The sequence below is a fragment of the Nannospalax galili genome, unplaced genomic scaffold (genome assembly GCF_000622305.1).
Source record: "Nannospalax galili isolate Female #2095 unplaced genomic scaffold, S.galili_v1.0 scaffold367, whole genome shotgun sequence".
Classification (NCBI taxonomy): Eukaryota; Metazoa; Chordata; class Mammalia; order Rodentia; family Spalacidae; genus Nannospalax; species Nannospalax galili.
In genome coordinates this window covers 1,126,585-1,138,994 of record NW_008356465.1, presented here as the reverse complement: position 1 = coordinate 1,138,994, position 12,410 = coordinate 1,126,585, and the positions used below count along the sequence as shown (strand labels likewise).

General features: G+C 42.0%; 1 protein-coding gene across 1 annotated transcript in view; it reads right to left on the bottom strand.

Moving 5' to 3' along the window:
- Positions 1-1,606: 1,606 nt before the first annotated feature.
- Positions 1,607-12,410, bottom strand: part of LOC103751229 (isoleucine--tRNA ligase, cytoplasmic) — a gene marked incomplete in the record, with an annotated part of 61,758 nt that continues 50,954 nt past the window's right edge. Inside the window, 7 exon segments of the mRNA XM_029556920.1 lie at positions 1,607-1,842; positions 2,809-2,952; positions 4,204-4,329; positions 7,048-7,153; positions 8,529-8,705; positions 9,667-9,762; positions 10,563-10,753. Of these exon segments, the coding sequence (XP_029412780.1) occupies positions 1,619-1,842; positions 2,809-2,952; positions 4,204-4,329; positions 7,048-7,153; positions 8,529-8,705; positions 9,667-9,762; positions 10,563-10,753 (1,064 nt within the window).

Here is a 12,410-nt window from a genome sequence, read left to right as displayed (position 1 = left end):
TCAAGGCCAGCCTGGTCTACATAGTGAGTTCCAGGACAGCTGGGGCTACAGGGAGACCCTGTCTCAAAAAGACCCCCACAAAAAAAAAATCTTTGCCTACTCTGAGAGTGTTTTTAGCCAGATAAAAATTTTTAAAGAGAAAGAACCATCTTTCTTTAAACAGTTCTTGTTCCAGAGGCAATCCTGGATGTGAAATAACATTTGGAGAAAGGAAGATATTAGAATTTCTGAAAGTAAGCATTTTGTGCTCTTTTAAATTTACTTTTTTAATATTTTACTTCATTTTATTTTGAATGTTTTGCGTACATGTATGTAAGTGTACCACATGCATGCCTGGTGCCTGTGGAGGCCAGAAAAAGGGGTTGGGTCCCCTGGAACTGAAGGAACTGGAGTTAAGGATGGGTGGTGATAGAATGTATGAAAAGCCATGATGCTAATTAGAAAAGCATATAACCATAAATCCCTTAAAGTGGCTAACTGGCCATAAATTGGTAGGCTGGCCTTGCTCAAGTCTTATCAACTGGTCATTTCCTGGACTGAGAGAGACTGTTTATGGAGCCAGACTGTCTCCTCTAGTGCCCTAAGATAGCTCACCTGTCTGAGAAAATAATCTTGGGAGAGAGACCCTCAAGGACACCAGACCCTGTGTTCAGCAGAAATCCCATAGAAGTGGAAACCACCCCTCCCTTGTATGCAGATGCCTTCTTTGAGCAGAAAGGTTTCAGTCGTTTGCTGTGTTCTCTGAATAAAGAGGACGCTTCCCTTGCCTGTTGTAGGTCTGGTTCTGGCTCTTATTTCTAAACTCTAAACTCCTTCCTTTTTCTGCTTTTGTAAATCTAACAGGTGGTAGCAGTCATGCGGGTGCTGGGATCTGAACCTGGGTCCTCTACAAGAGCAGTTAGTACTTTTAATGACATGTTTTTAATCCCAGTACTTGGGAGGTAGAGGTAAGTAGATCTCTGTGCAATAGAGGCTAGCTTGGTCTACATAGAAAACCCAAGGCCAGCTGGGGCTACAAGGAGACTCTTAAAGAGACAAAGGGAAAAAAAAGAAAATCTTGGGACTTAATGCAAGGCCTTACACATGCTAAACAAGTGCTCTAACACTCAGTTCAGCTCGAGGGCTTCGGATTCCCCTGGAACTGGAGTTAAGGACGGTTCATAGCCCCATGTGGGTGCTGGGAATCTAACCCAGGCCTCTGCAAGAGCAGTTAGTGCTCTTAACTGCTGAGCCACCTCTCCAGCCCTGTTTTTGTTTTTTTGAGAAAGGGTCTCCATATAGCCCTAGACAGCCTGAACTCACTATGTAGACCAGGGTGTCCTTGAGCTTACAGAGATCCATCTGCTTCTGCCTCCCAAATATTAGAATTAAATAAAGACACGTGCCTTTAAAATATTCTGTTATGGCTGCTAGGCATGGTGGCTCATGCCTTTAATTCCAGCACTTAGGAGACAGAGGCAGGTGGATCTCTACGAGTTTAAGACCACCCTGATCCATGTATCAAGTTCCAGGCTAGCCAAAGCCATATAGTGGAACCCTGCCTCAAAAATAAATAAAAGTTGGGAAATAGCAAGAGTGAACAAAACAAATACAGACAACTTATTTGAACACATAAAATCTAAAAATGATTAAAAGTATCAAAATCTACTTTTGAAGAAGGAAAAACTGGATAGTCCTTAATTTTCTCACCATGTGTTTGCGTCTCATTCAGAAACAGCTTTAGCTTCCTGCTGCGCAATCCAAACACCTTGGCTGCCTCATACATAAGACCTTGGTGGGTGAGTCCATTCTGTCCAAGTGGATTTTCAAGCAGGAGAGTACCCACAGTTCCCACTAAACACTCTAGAGGAGAAAGAATAAACTGGGTTATTCCTGAGCCTGAGAGCTCACGTTCTAACAGTGGCAGTAACTGCAGACAGCATTAATGGGCGATGCAGAAGGCTTTGAAGTGGGCACAGGAGTGTAGAAGTTGGAGGCCCAGTCTATTCAGAAATAGCCTTAACAGTTCATAGAGGTGAAGAGGAACAAGAAAAACTGACAGGGAACAGAGTTTCAGCAGACAATCAAGTGATGAGCCTGAGGATGCCAGCAAAAATGTGTATAATGAGGATCCTGAAATATCAGGGGGAAAAGGTAGCAATCCATGGGGGCTGTGGATTAAGCTTCCTTCCCCCCCAGAACAAAAAAAGATCACATTTCAAAATTAACAGTTTTGGTACTTAAACAATTCAGTTTCCTATCATTGTCATTTTTACCTAACTTAATCATTTTGTTTCTTGACTGTCAAAGGGATAAAGGTTTTTCTACACAAACATACTAAGAAACAATACCCTCCCCCACCTACTGTACTCTCTGAAGCAGTGTGGCAATTCACATTTAAAAAGAAAATTTTATTTACTATTGTTATTTTCTTTGTATGTACGAGTGTATTGCCTGCACGTATGTAGTAAGTGCAATGCCCACAGAGGTCAGAAGGGCGGCATCGGATCCCCTGGAACTGGAGTTACAGATGGCTGTTAGCTGCCATGTGGGTGCTGGTAACCTGGGTCCTCTGCAAGAGCAGCCAGGGCTCTCAACTTCTGAACCATCTCCAACATACTTTTTTTTTTTTTTTTCTGATAAAAAGGGTCTCACTATGTAGTCCAGGCTGGCCTTGAACTTGTAATCTTTCTGTATCAGTTTCCTGAGTGTTGCAATTACAAGTGTGCATTACACTCATTTGAAAAATGTATCTAAGTCTGAGATTTCAGGCTTGAAGGGAACCTTAATGCCCAGCACCTCATAAGGGGAATGGTGAGAGGCACATACCTTGTGGCTCTGCGTTTAGGAGCTGCAGGTTGATATACTGACACAGCAGGGTGCTGGGACTATTGTTCAGAGATGGGGCTGTTCCTGCAGTCACACGAAGGGTTTTTCCACTGAGACTCAGCAAGTCAGTTTGGTTTTGTAGTTCTAAAAGCAGTAACAACGAAAGTGAAGCCATTCACATTTTCCTATGTTATTAAACAAGCATCTTTTTTACAGTGATCCTGTCTATTTAATTTGCTTCTCAAAGGACATTGCTTTTTCTACAAAGGCAGGCTTTAATGACAAATAGTAGGAACTCTTGAATTTGGATGCGTAGGACTGAACCCAGGGCTTTGTGCATTCTAAGCACAAAATCTACCACTGAGTCCTACACTTCAGCCCTGAAAACAGGTAATCGTCATGCTGCCAAAATAAATGCTGTAATTTTCATCATCTAATTTGTGTGTGTATATGTGTGTGTGTGCTGGGGATCTGGGGATCTGTGCTTGCTAGATGAGTGCTCTACCACTGGGTTAAATCTCCAGCCCTCATAACTTAAAATCCAAGGTAAGTTGTTTTCTTCCCTTTCAGCGTTTTCCCCGTATGATGCAGCTCCTTAAAATTTCATCCTGCTCTGTCAGAATCTTACCATTTCATCAGAAGTTCACCATGAAAAACTGTATCTGAAAATGTTAATTATAGCCAGTAAGTTTTAATTCTTCTCTCTTTTTCTGTGTGTGAGTGCAAGTGCATGTTCCTGTGTGTGCATGTGCAGAGGACAGAGGTTGACGTTGGGTGTCTTCCTCAATCGGTCTCTACCTTATTTTTTTAAATTCAAGTGCCTTTTCCCTATGAGTTATCTCACCAGTCTCACACTTTATTTTTTTGGGAAAGGGTGTCTGGTTGAATTTAGAGCTTGCCAATTAAACTAGGCTGGCTGACAGGGGAGGGGTGGGACCTCCTGACTCCCAGTGTGGATACTGCAGGTGTGCTAGCTTTTTATTTAGGTGGATGCTGGGGATCTCAATTCAGGTCATCATGTTTGCACAGTAGGATCATTATCCATTGAGCTGCTTCCCCAACCCAAGTTATAATTCTTTAAAAGCGTATTCCAGTGTCTAGATTTAGGAAGATTCAGATACTAAGCTTCATAAGGTAAAACTCACCAGGCAGGTCTGAATCCTGATCTACTTCATGGCTATGTGAAATAGTGGGGGATGAAGACCTTGGACTCCTGTAAGTACAGGGTTCTCAGCCATATCACTGAGCCATGAAGACAGACAGCAGGCAAGTGCTGCTGAAGAGCCACTGCTGCCCCAAAGCTGGGAAAACGTAATGACTGCAGCACAATTGAAACAAATGGAGATCCTTCACCAACCCCCATCCAACCAAGGACAAGATGTCCTCTCTACATACCTGTTTCACCATGGAAGACTGACAGCTCTACATTTTTAACACCGAAAATGCTAGTAATGATGCTCTTTAGCTTTAAAAGGTCCAATTTATTATCACCTTTTGGGTTCTCCAGAAGCAATACTCCACCTAAAAAGCCACAAAAACAAGATCTCATTTAATGAAGTCAAACTTGCAAAGTCAAGTGATGCAAAGGATAAGCCCCTTTACCAGTAAATACTATATACCTCCTTAGAGGGGGGTTGGCACGTCTCAGCAGGTTAAGGAATAAATAACTAGGCAATCTGTTCTCGTCTCTTTCCAGATTCAAACCTTTGTATTTATAATTCCCATGTTGCATTTTATGTCCTCTGTAAATTTTCAAGGTAAAGTGGTAAAAAGTACTCTGATTATTATCTTTAAAATATACCCTCAAGTAGCCCTTGATGCTGGCATATCCTAGACCTTAGATTCAATATTTACTATATTGACTTAAACATTTTATTTCGAATAACTGCAGTGCCATGGGAAGTAAGAAAACAAGAAAGTGAGGCCACAAGACCTTTCCCCAGTTTCCCCAAGGGTAGCATCTTACAAGACAGAAGCATAATATTTCAACCAGGACACTGACTTCGATATGACTGTTGATACTATTCAGATTTCTCGATTGTACTTCAATTTTAAATTTTATACCTCTTGCAGATCCGTATCTGTCACCATTTAAGACACAGAAAAGTACTGTTTCTACAAGCAGCCTTATGCTGCCTTTCACTATCCTCCTCAGTTTTTAAAATCTTTTGAGAGAGTCTTTCAGTGGCCTAGAACTCACCACATAGGCTAGGCTGGACGGCCAGCGAGCACTGGGGATCTGCCTGGCCCCGCATTCCCAGAACCTAAATCACAAGTGTGTGTTACCATACCTGGCCTTTTGAGTTGTGGGAATCTTAACTCAGGTCTAGCACTTTACAGACTGAGCAGAGACTCCCCTGTCCCTAGAAGTGTAAGCTTCATTTAACTATTCTTCAGGAACTGGTGTTATATTTTATGAGAGATAGCAAGCATTAAAGAAAGACAGCTGTATCTGCTTCAGCCTACATGTTCATGTATGCCTACATATGATGTCATGTATGTATTTTTCTACCTCTAGATGGTATTACACAATTTTATCTAACTAGCTTTAAAAAATGCGCTTAGGTATTCATTCACTCAGGTATACAAACAAACACAAATGAACTTAGAGGTTCATGTGACTTGGGTAATGTTTGTTAAATAAGAATACTGCTGTCTTGCCACAACTCCCCATGGTTCAAAATGAGTTCTTTCTATTGGTCTACTTCTTTCCTTTATTTTCTATTTTATTTTGACATACAAAGAACTAGGAGCATGTAAACTGAATGAAAATAGACAATTAATATAATAGCCACAAACACTAGTGTCTTGAAGACAACAAAATTGTGTGTAGTGCACGAGTGGGTGCTGTGTGTGCACCGGCAGAAGCTAAAAGAGGATGTGAAATGTCTTCCAGTGCTTTCTGCCTTGAGAGAAGGTCTTTCACTGAACCAAACTCAACATTTTGGCTAGGCTGACTGGCCAATAAACTCCTAGGGTCAACCCATCTCTGCCTCTACAATACTGAACTTACAGGCAAGTCATGCCCAGAGTTTTCCATGAGTGCTGGGGATTAGAACTCAGGTCATCATGCCTACAGAACAAACACTCTCTTACCTACTGAACCATCTCCCCAGCCTTGATCAGTGATTTTTATATTGAAATATAGACACTTTAGGTTACCAGTATCATCTGTTTTAGCTGACTTTGACAGCACACTGGCAGGAGACAGGGTGGCACTGCCTAGTCATCTCCAGGTAGAAGCAGTTAACTCTGAGTTCTCTATCAGCCTATACTGACACCAAGTTCAGGATTCCTGGCCATGGTGCCAAGGGGAGGTGCTCTTATTCTCCACTAAGTTTCTATCAATACCTCCCAGATCAGAAGCATAGCCTCTTTATTGCTCAAAATGGGGTCCTGGCTTTATTACTGTCTGGCAATAGAAGATGAAGTTCTCCACACGGTCTCTATGATATCACTGGGCAGAGGGGCTTGCTACTGCTTGGCTAGGATGAAAGGTGGTCTCTGCTACCCCTATGGCCATGGTGGGGGGCCTGAGGATCCTCAGTCTGACAAAGGTGGAAGTCTGGCTTCCATTTTGCCTTTGAGGTGGGATGGTGGCTGGATAACCTTTTTTCCACCTTGTGTGTGCGGAATAGAGCAATTACTGTCTTTATGCCTTGCTAAGTTGCTCGTGTCCTAATCCTTTCTTTGGGGAAAGCAGAACTTTATCGAGGCATCTACTGGCACTTCTAGGTTGCCATTTGGCCCAGGTTTGTGATAAATGAGGCAAACCCAGGGGAAAAAAAAAAATCAAAGAAATTGTCCACTACTGTCACTTGGCTTCAGGGTATCTAGCAGGCTACTATCTTCTTTCTACCCAGAAGATTCTTATGTTTGTTTTTGTGTAGAATGCTCAGGGTGTTTAGATCTGCTTAGCAGGAGGAAGAGGGAAAAGCATGTTTACTCTAACGCAAGTTTGTATGTGTACGCAAATCTATGACTTCCATTATTTAATGGACTCATTTGGGTGACAGATAAAAGTTATCTAATTTTACCTATTCTCTTATGACAACCTTAAAGGTTTACATAGAATTAACTAAAAAAAATGTTAAATAGTGGGACATACTTGTAATCCCAGTACTCAGGAGGCAGAGGCAGAAGATAGTGAGTTCAAAGCCAGCCTGAGCTACATATACAGTGAGACCCTATCTCAAAATAAAATAAGCCATATGAACTATGGAATTAATTTGCTCTTACCTTGTTCAGTGCCATTGACACAGATGTTAAGGTTTACATAGGCACAAGCAGGACCAGGTACACATGATCCTTTAGTGAGTGTAATTTCCAGTTCAGACCCCTTTAACTGAACACAGGAGAGCACACGATTGATTAACAGCAGCATCTGGCTGAAGTGAGCCCCACCCTCAAGTAGCATACTAGTACTTAGTAAGAAAAGCTTTTAAAAGTGAAGAGCTGTAATTCGTGCCTGTATTTTTCCTCTTTTTACTTTGTTCTCCTAAAAACAACTTTTTTCTAATTATGTAAACAACATACGCTTATTTTTTTATAAAGTTCACTAAGTAAACAATATGTAAAATAGAAAAATGAAGCTATAATGCATCTTATTGCCTGAAAAGGCAAAGAGCTACTTTTAGCCCCTCTCTGCCTATCGTATTTGTACGAATGAGACAAGGAGGAAATGAATGAATAGATGACCCACTTCTGAGTTATGGGCCAGTAGTTTTCACGTCTTGTACCGAATTTTCATAGTAACAGCTAAAAGCACTATACTGTATGTAACAGGAAATGCTATGGGATATATAACCTATTAACAAGTTAAATACTTAAAAATGTTTTTAAATTGTATTTTATTTATTGTGTGTCAGGGGGTGGTGGTGTACGAGGGCCACAGTGAGCATGTAAGGTCAGAGGACAACTTTCAGGAACCTGTCCTCTCCTACCATGTGGGTACCAGGGATTAAACTCAGGTTGTCAGAAAAGTTATCAGGACAGCTTCCAAAAAATTCAATACTTTTCAAGGCAGTTGTGGTTTAATTATAATGACCAGAATCCACAGTATCGGCTAGTTTTAGATAAAGAGGGTCCGTATAGCAAACACCCCCTGGCAAATCACACATTGCCTTCTGGCTACCTTCACTGAGAGAACGGCCATGGGGACAGTTCTGCTGCCTTCCTTTCCCCTTCTCCACTTCTGGTCATCCTCTCTGACCAAAGTTACCCACTGCCACCCAGGGCAGCACTTCAGCCCTGAAAATGACACCAATCTCTACTGCCTGTGTGATAGTAATGGTTGTTAACGTGTCAGGATCTGTATCACCTAGGAAACAGGCCTTTAGGCAAACCTATGAAGGATTATCTCTCTGGATTAGGTTAACTGAGGTGAGAAGGCCCAGCCTAAAAGTGGGCAGCAATGTCCACTAAGCTTGGGCTTTGTCCTGTGTAAGGGAGAAAGCCAGCCAAGCACCAGTATTCGGTGTTCTCTGCTTCCTGACTATGGACGCAATGTAACCAGCTGCCTCACATTCCTGCCGGCATGGCTTCTCCACCCTGAAACTAGAAGTCAGAAGAAACCTTTCCTTCTTTTTGTTGCTTTCTCAGACTATTTTATGACAACAGGAAAATTAGACGGTGGGTTAGAATATCAAGGTTTAAGTAAATAAACTTAAAGGAAAACCTAACAGGAAATCTTTCAGGATTTTTTGCTACCTAGAACTTACCTGTGTTTGTTCTTGAATAAGGATGTTATCTGATGTAGGAACTGGATATGGTTTCAAGGGAGCCTTTATAGTGGCAAATATGAAGTCAGTGTGGCTTTCAATTACATTATTCAGGTATCTTCCTTCAGATTTTGCATTATAATAGACTGTTATTTCATCAGTTGGAACTAGATTGCACTAAAAGAGCACACAGAAAATTTAAATGAGAAGCACATTTTGTTGACCAAACTTAAGGTACTATTGAAAAAGACTAACAACCCTAACACTGAATCATCATGGAAGGCCTGCCTGCCCATCCTCCTCAGGTGATCTAGAAGACTGGTTGTCCTGCAGCATGTGGCTTGCTTTGTGCTCTTTTACCCACTTTTCTTTGCAGGGGAAAGGAGGGATAGGGCAAAACTTTCAGAGCCCAATCAGCCCTTCATGAATGTTGAAACAAAAGAGCAACTACAAACCCATTTGCAAAGCTCTGAACTGGGATGTCATACACAAGTGCTCTGTTACTTACTGGACTGTCCTCCTCAGACTCTGAACCATGAGGCTAACATTAGGGAAGAAAACCTGTGGGAGCCTCCCTATCGTCAATGTCTCCTGGGATAACCACACCATCGCCTAGTAGGGGATAAGAACTAGCTCTCTCACCTGATGGGGCTCAGTGGTCCCTTTCTCTCCAGGCAGTGGGCTATGTGTGTCTTCCTTACCTCTCTAACAAGGAAAAATCACCCCCATCTGTTCAAACAGGGAACTCTCTCTCCTGAGCTGGAAGCCCTCCCACACTGACTCCCGTACTGTCGCAGATGTTCATCACCATCTCTGGTTACTTCTGTAGCAGCCAGAGTCATCTCTTTTGGCAGAAAATTCTGTGGAAGCCCAAAGCACTGATAAAGGATGAAAAGGGTACAGAGTGGCTGAAAACTCTTGATCAGGGAAACAGAGTGGTATCCACCCTGGGAGTGAGTAGGGAGAGGGAAGGGCTTGACTTCCCTATAGAGATCAGTCAGAGTAGACTACAGACTAATGAACCATTAACATCACTTGGTAACTATGGTTTATTTATACTTCTCGCCTCTCCTGTCCTCTCCAACATCTAAAAGAAACCTAGCACAAATCTAAAACTGCAACTTGTCCCTAAACTGACCTTCTTTCGAAGTTTCTGGATGCGATTGATGACTTCCCGAGCCATTCCTTCATCCACCATAGACTGGTCGGGTGTGATGTCTAAGAGAACCAAAGCCTATAGAAGGAACAGTGCACATCATGACAATCAAATAAGACCATGTCCACAAACAGTGAAATAGCTTCGCAGGCAGGGGCACTTGCCACCAAGCCTGATGACCTGACTTGGATCCCTGGAACCAACGTGGTAGAGACAACTGACTCTTGTAAGTTCTTCGACCTTACTTGTGTCCAGTGCCCATGCATGCAAAATAAATACATAAATGTAAAAAATAAAACTTTTTTAAAAAAAGTCTAGTGAAATGCTATTTAAAACTAAATTCTGTGAGTTGGGCATGGTGGCGTACACTTGATCCCAGCACTCCGGAGGTAGAGGCAGCTAACAACTGTCCATAATGCCAGTTCCAGGGGATCCGATAGCCTCTTCTGTCCTCCGCGAGCATTGCATGACACGGGTGCACTTACCTACATGCAGGCAATACACTCATACACATTAAAAAAAAAAAAAAATTAACTGGTTTGTTTTACCTTGAGACAAGCTATCAAGACAGGAAAAGCATGTGTAAAATATTTTCTTATGTTCTCAGCAGAAAAATATTCTAGGAGGGGGGGGCATGATAGCTCAAGCCTGTAATCCCAGTACTCCAGAGTTAGAGGTACATGTGTAAAATATTTTCTTATGTTCTCAGCAGAAAAATATTCTAGGAGGGTGGGCATGATAGCTCAAGCCTGTAATCCCAGTACTCCAGAGTTAGAGGCAAGAGTTCCAGGTCATCCTCAGCTACAGTGAATTCAAGCCAGCCAAGGAAACATGACATCTTGTCTCAAATAAGAATCTTTAAGGGAACAGAAAAATACCTGAGCATCAGAATGTGCTTCAAACTGCGCAGTCCCTCCAGTGGCCTGGTCAAAGGTGTACATGAGGCGAATGTCTTCTTCATGCAATTCGTGGCCTTCCACGACAATGCTCCCTATGGGAGAACAGACAATCTTTGAGCTGCCCTGCCAGCAGCACACTGTGCTCCTCTTTAATGACCCTGGTGCTCTGTCTGGTAGCAGGGATGGTCTGGGTGAAATGAGGGAGCATGGTGGAGTTCTGGGCACTGTGCCTAACCAGGGCAGGGAGAAGAGTGTGTGGATGGCTGCTGGTGTGTGATACCCTCCTTTAGGGGAAGCCCACTATGGTCTTGTAATTATCCTGTTGGTTTTCACACCCGGGCTATTATTTTTAGGTTCCTGTGTTCTGAACCTGTATTCCACTGGAACAGACTAGTTCATTCAGAAATTTCAGTTTTAGAAGTTTTAGGCTTTCAGTTTCCAATAAGGCTTATTTTATGAATTTTTGATGTTTTGGCTACCTGGTTAAATGACCTACATTTGTAACTTGAAAGCTAATCAAATCTCTTCCTAATTGAATATTGGATTGAATTAGTAACGACTCAAGTTTTAGATGTGAACCTCTTATATTTTAATTGTCTATAAAAATCTGGGAGGCTGGAGAGATGGCTCAGTGGTTAAAAGTACTGGCTGTTCTTGCAGGGGACTCACATGGTGCCTAACAACCATTCAAAACTCTAGTCGCAGATCTGATGTCCTCTTCTGGCTCTGCAGGTATTGCATGCATGTGGTACACTGACATAGAAGCAGGCAAAACACTGAGACACATAAAATTTAAAAAGCCAGGTGTGGTGACACAGGCATTTAATCCCAGCAAAGGCACGTAGACTCTGAATTTCAGGTCAGCCTATTCTACACAGTGAGCTCTAGGCCAGTCCTTAAGTACATAGTGAGCTCCTGTCTCAAAAAACAATAACAACAAAAATTTGTGGGAATCTTAGGAACACTCTCCCAATTTCTGTTTCTTAGATTCCCAAGTCATTAAACTCTCTCTGCTTACCACATCTTCTAGCTTACTATGATTTTTTTTAGATGCAGAAAGAGCCCTAATAACAAGTACTATGTGTCCCAGGGTGACTACAGGATGCCAAGCAGTCATAATCGGACCAAAAGTGAGGTGATCATGGCATAGTGGCAAATTCCTGGGTACCCTGAAACACTCTTTCTTGGGGTGTGGAGAGGAGCTAAGATGTCCTCCTAACCCTGTAGGCTGGTTAGGCCTCTGCTACGGGGTCTCATATTACCTTATACTTTGTCTTCATAGCATTTTTAAGTCTCTAGTGTCTGTTGGTATGTAACAGTACAGACTTTTATTTAACTCTATATTGTACTTTAAAAATATTTGCTAACTGAACAAATCCATCCTTGTCCAAGTAAAAGACTAAGATAAGGATTCGATATATTTTAGCCTATGTACGAGTAGAGTGGTGGAAAGGTCTATTCAGTTCTCCTTAGCAAGACCCCAACCCTTAACACCAACTCTCTGGCCTCTGAAACACTACAATCCTTTCTTTTGAGTAGCTTCCAGTGTTCATTCCAGTACCTCCAAAAGTCAACAAGAAAAGAACTGGATGCTCCTGGAACTTGATTGGGAAGGCTTGGGGAGTTCTTTCTCATGAGGAAGGCAGATTTCCAGGCCATATGAGTACTTGTAATTCAATGGTAACCCAAGCCCACCTGACTCAGTAATTTCTATCTAGCTATCTACCGTAAGAAATCAATTCTCTAAAATACTTACACACAAAACATTCACTACAATACTATTTATACTATCGAAAGACTAGAAAAAACTAAAGTTTCAATAATAAA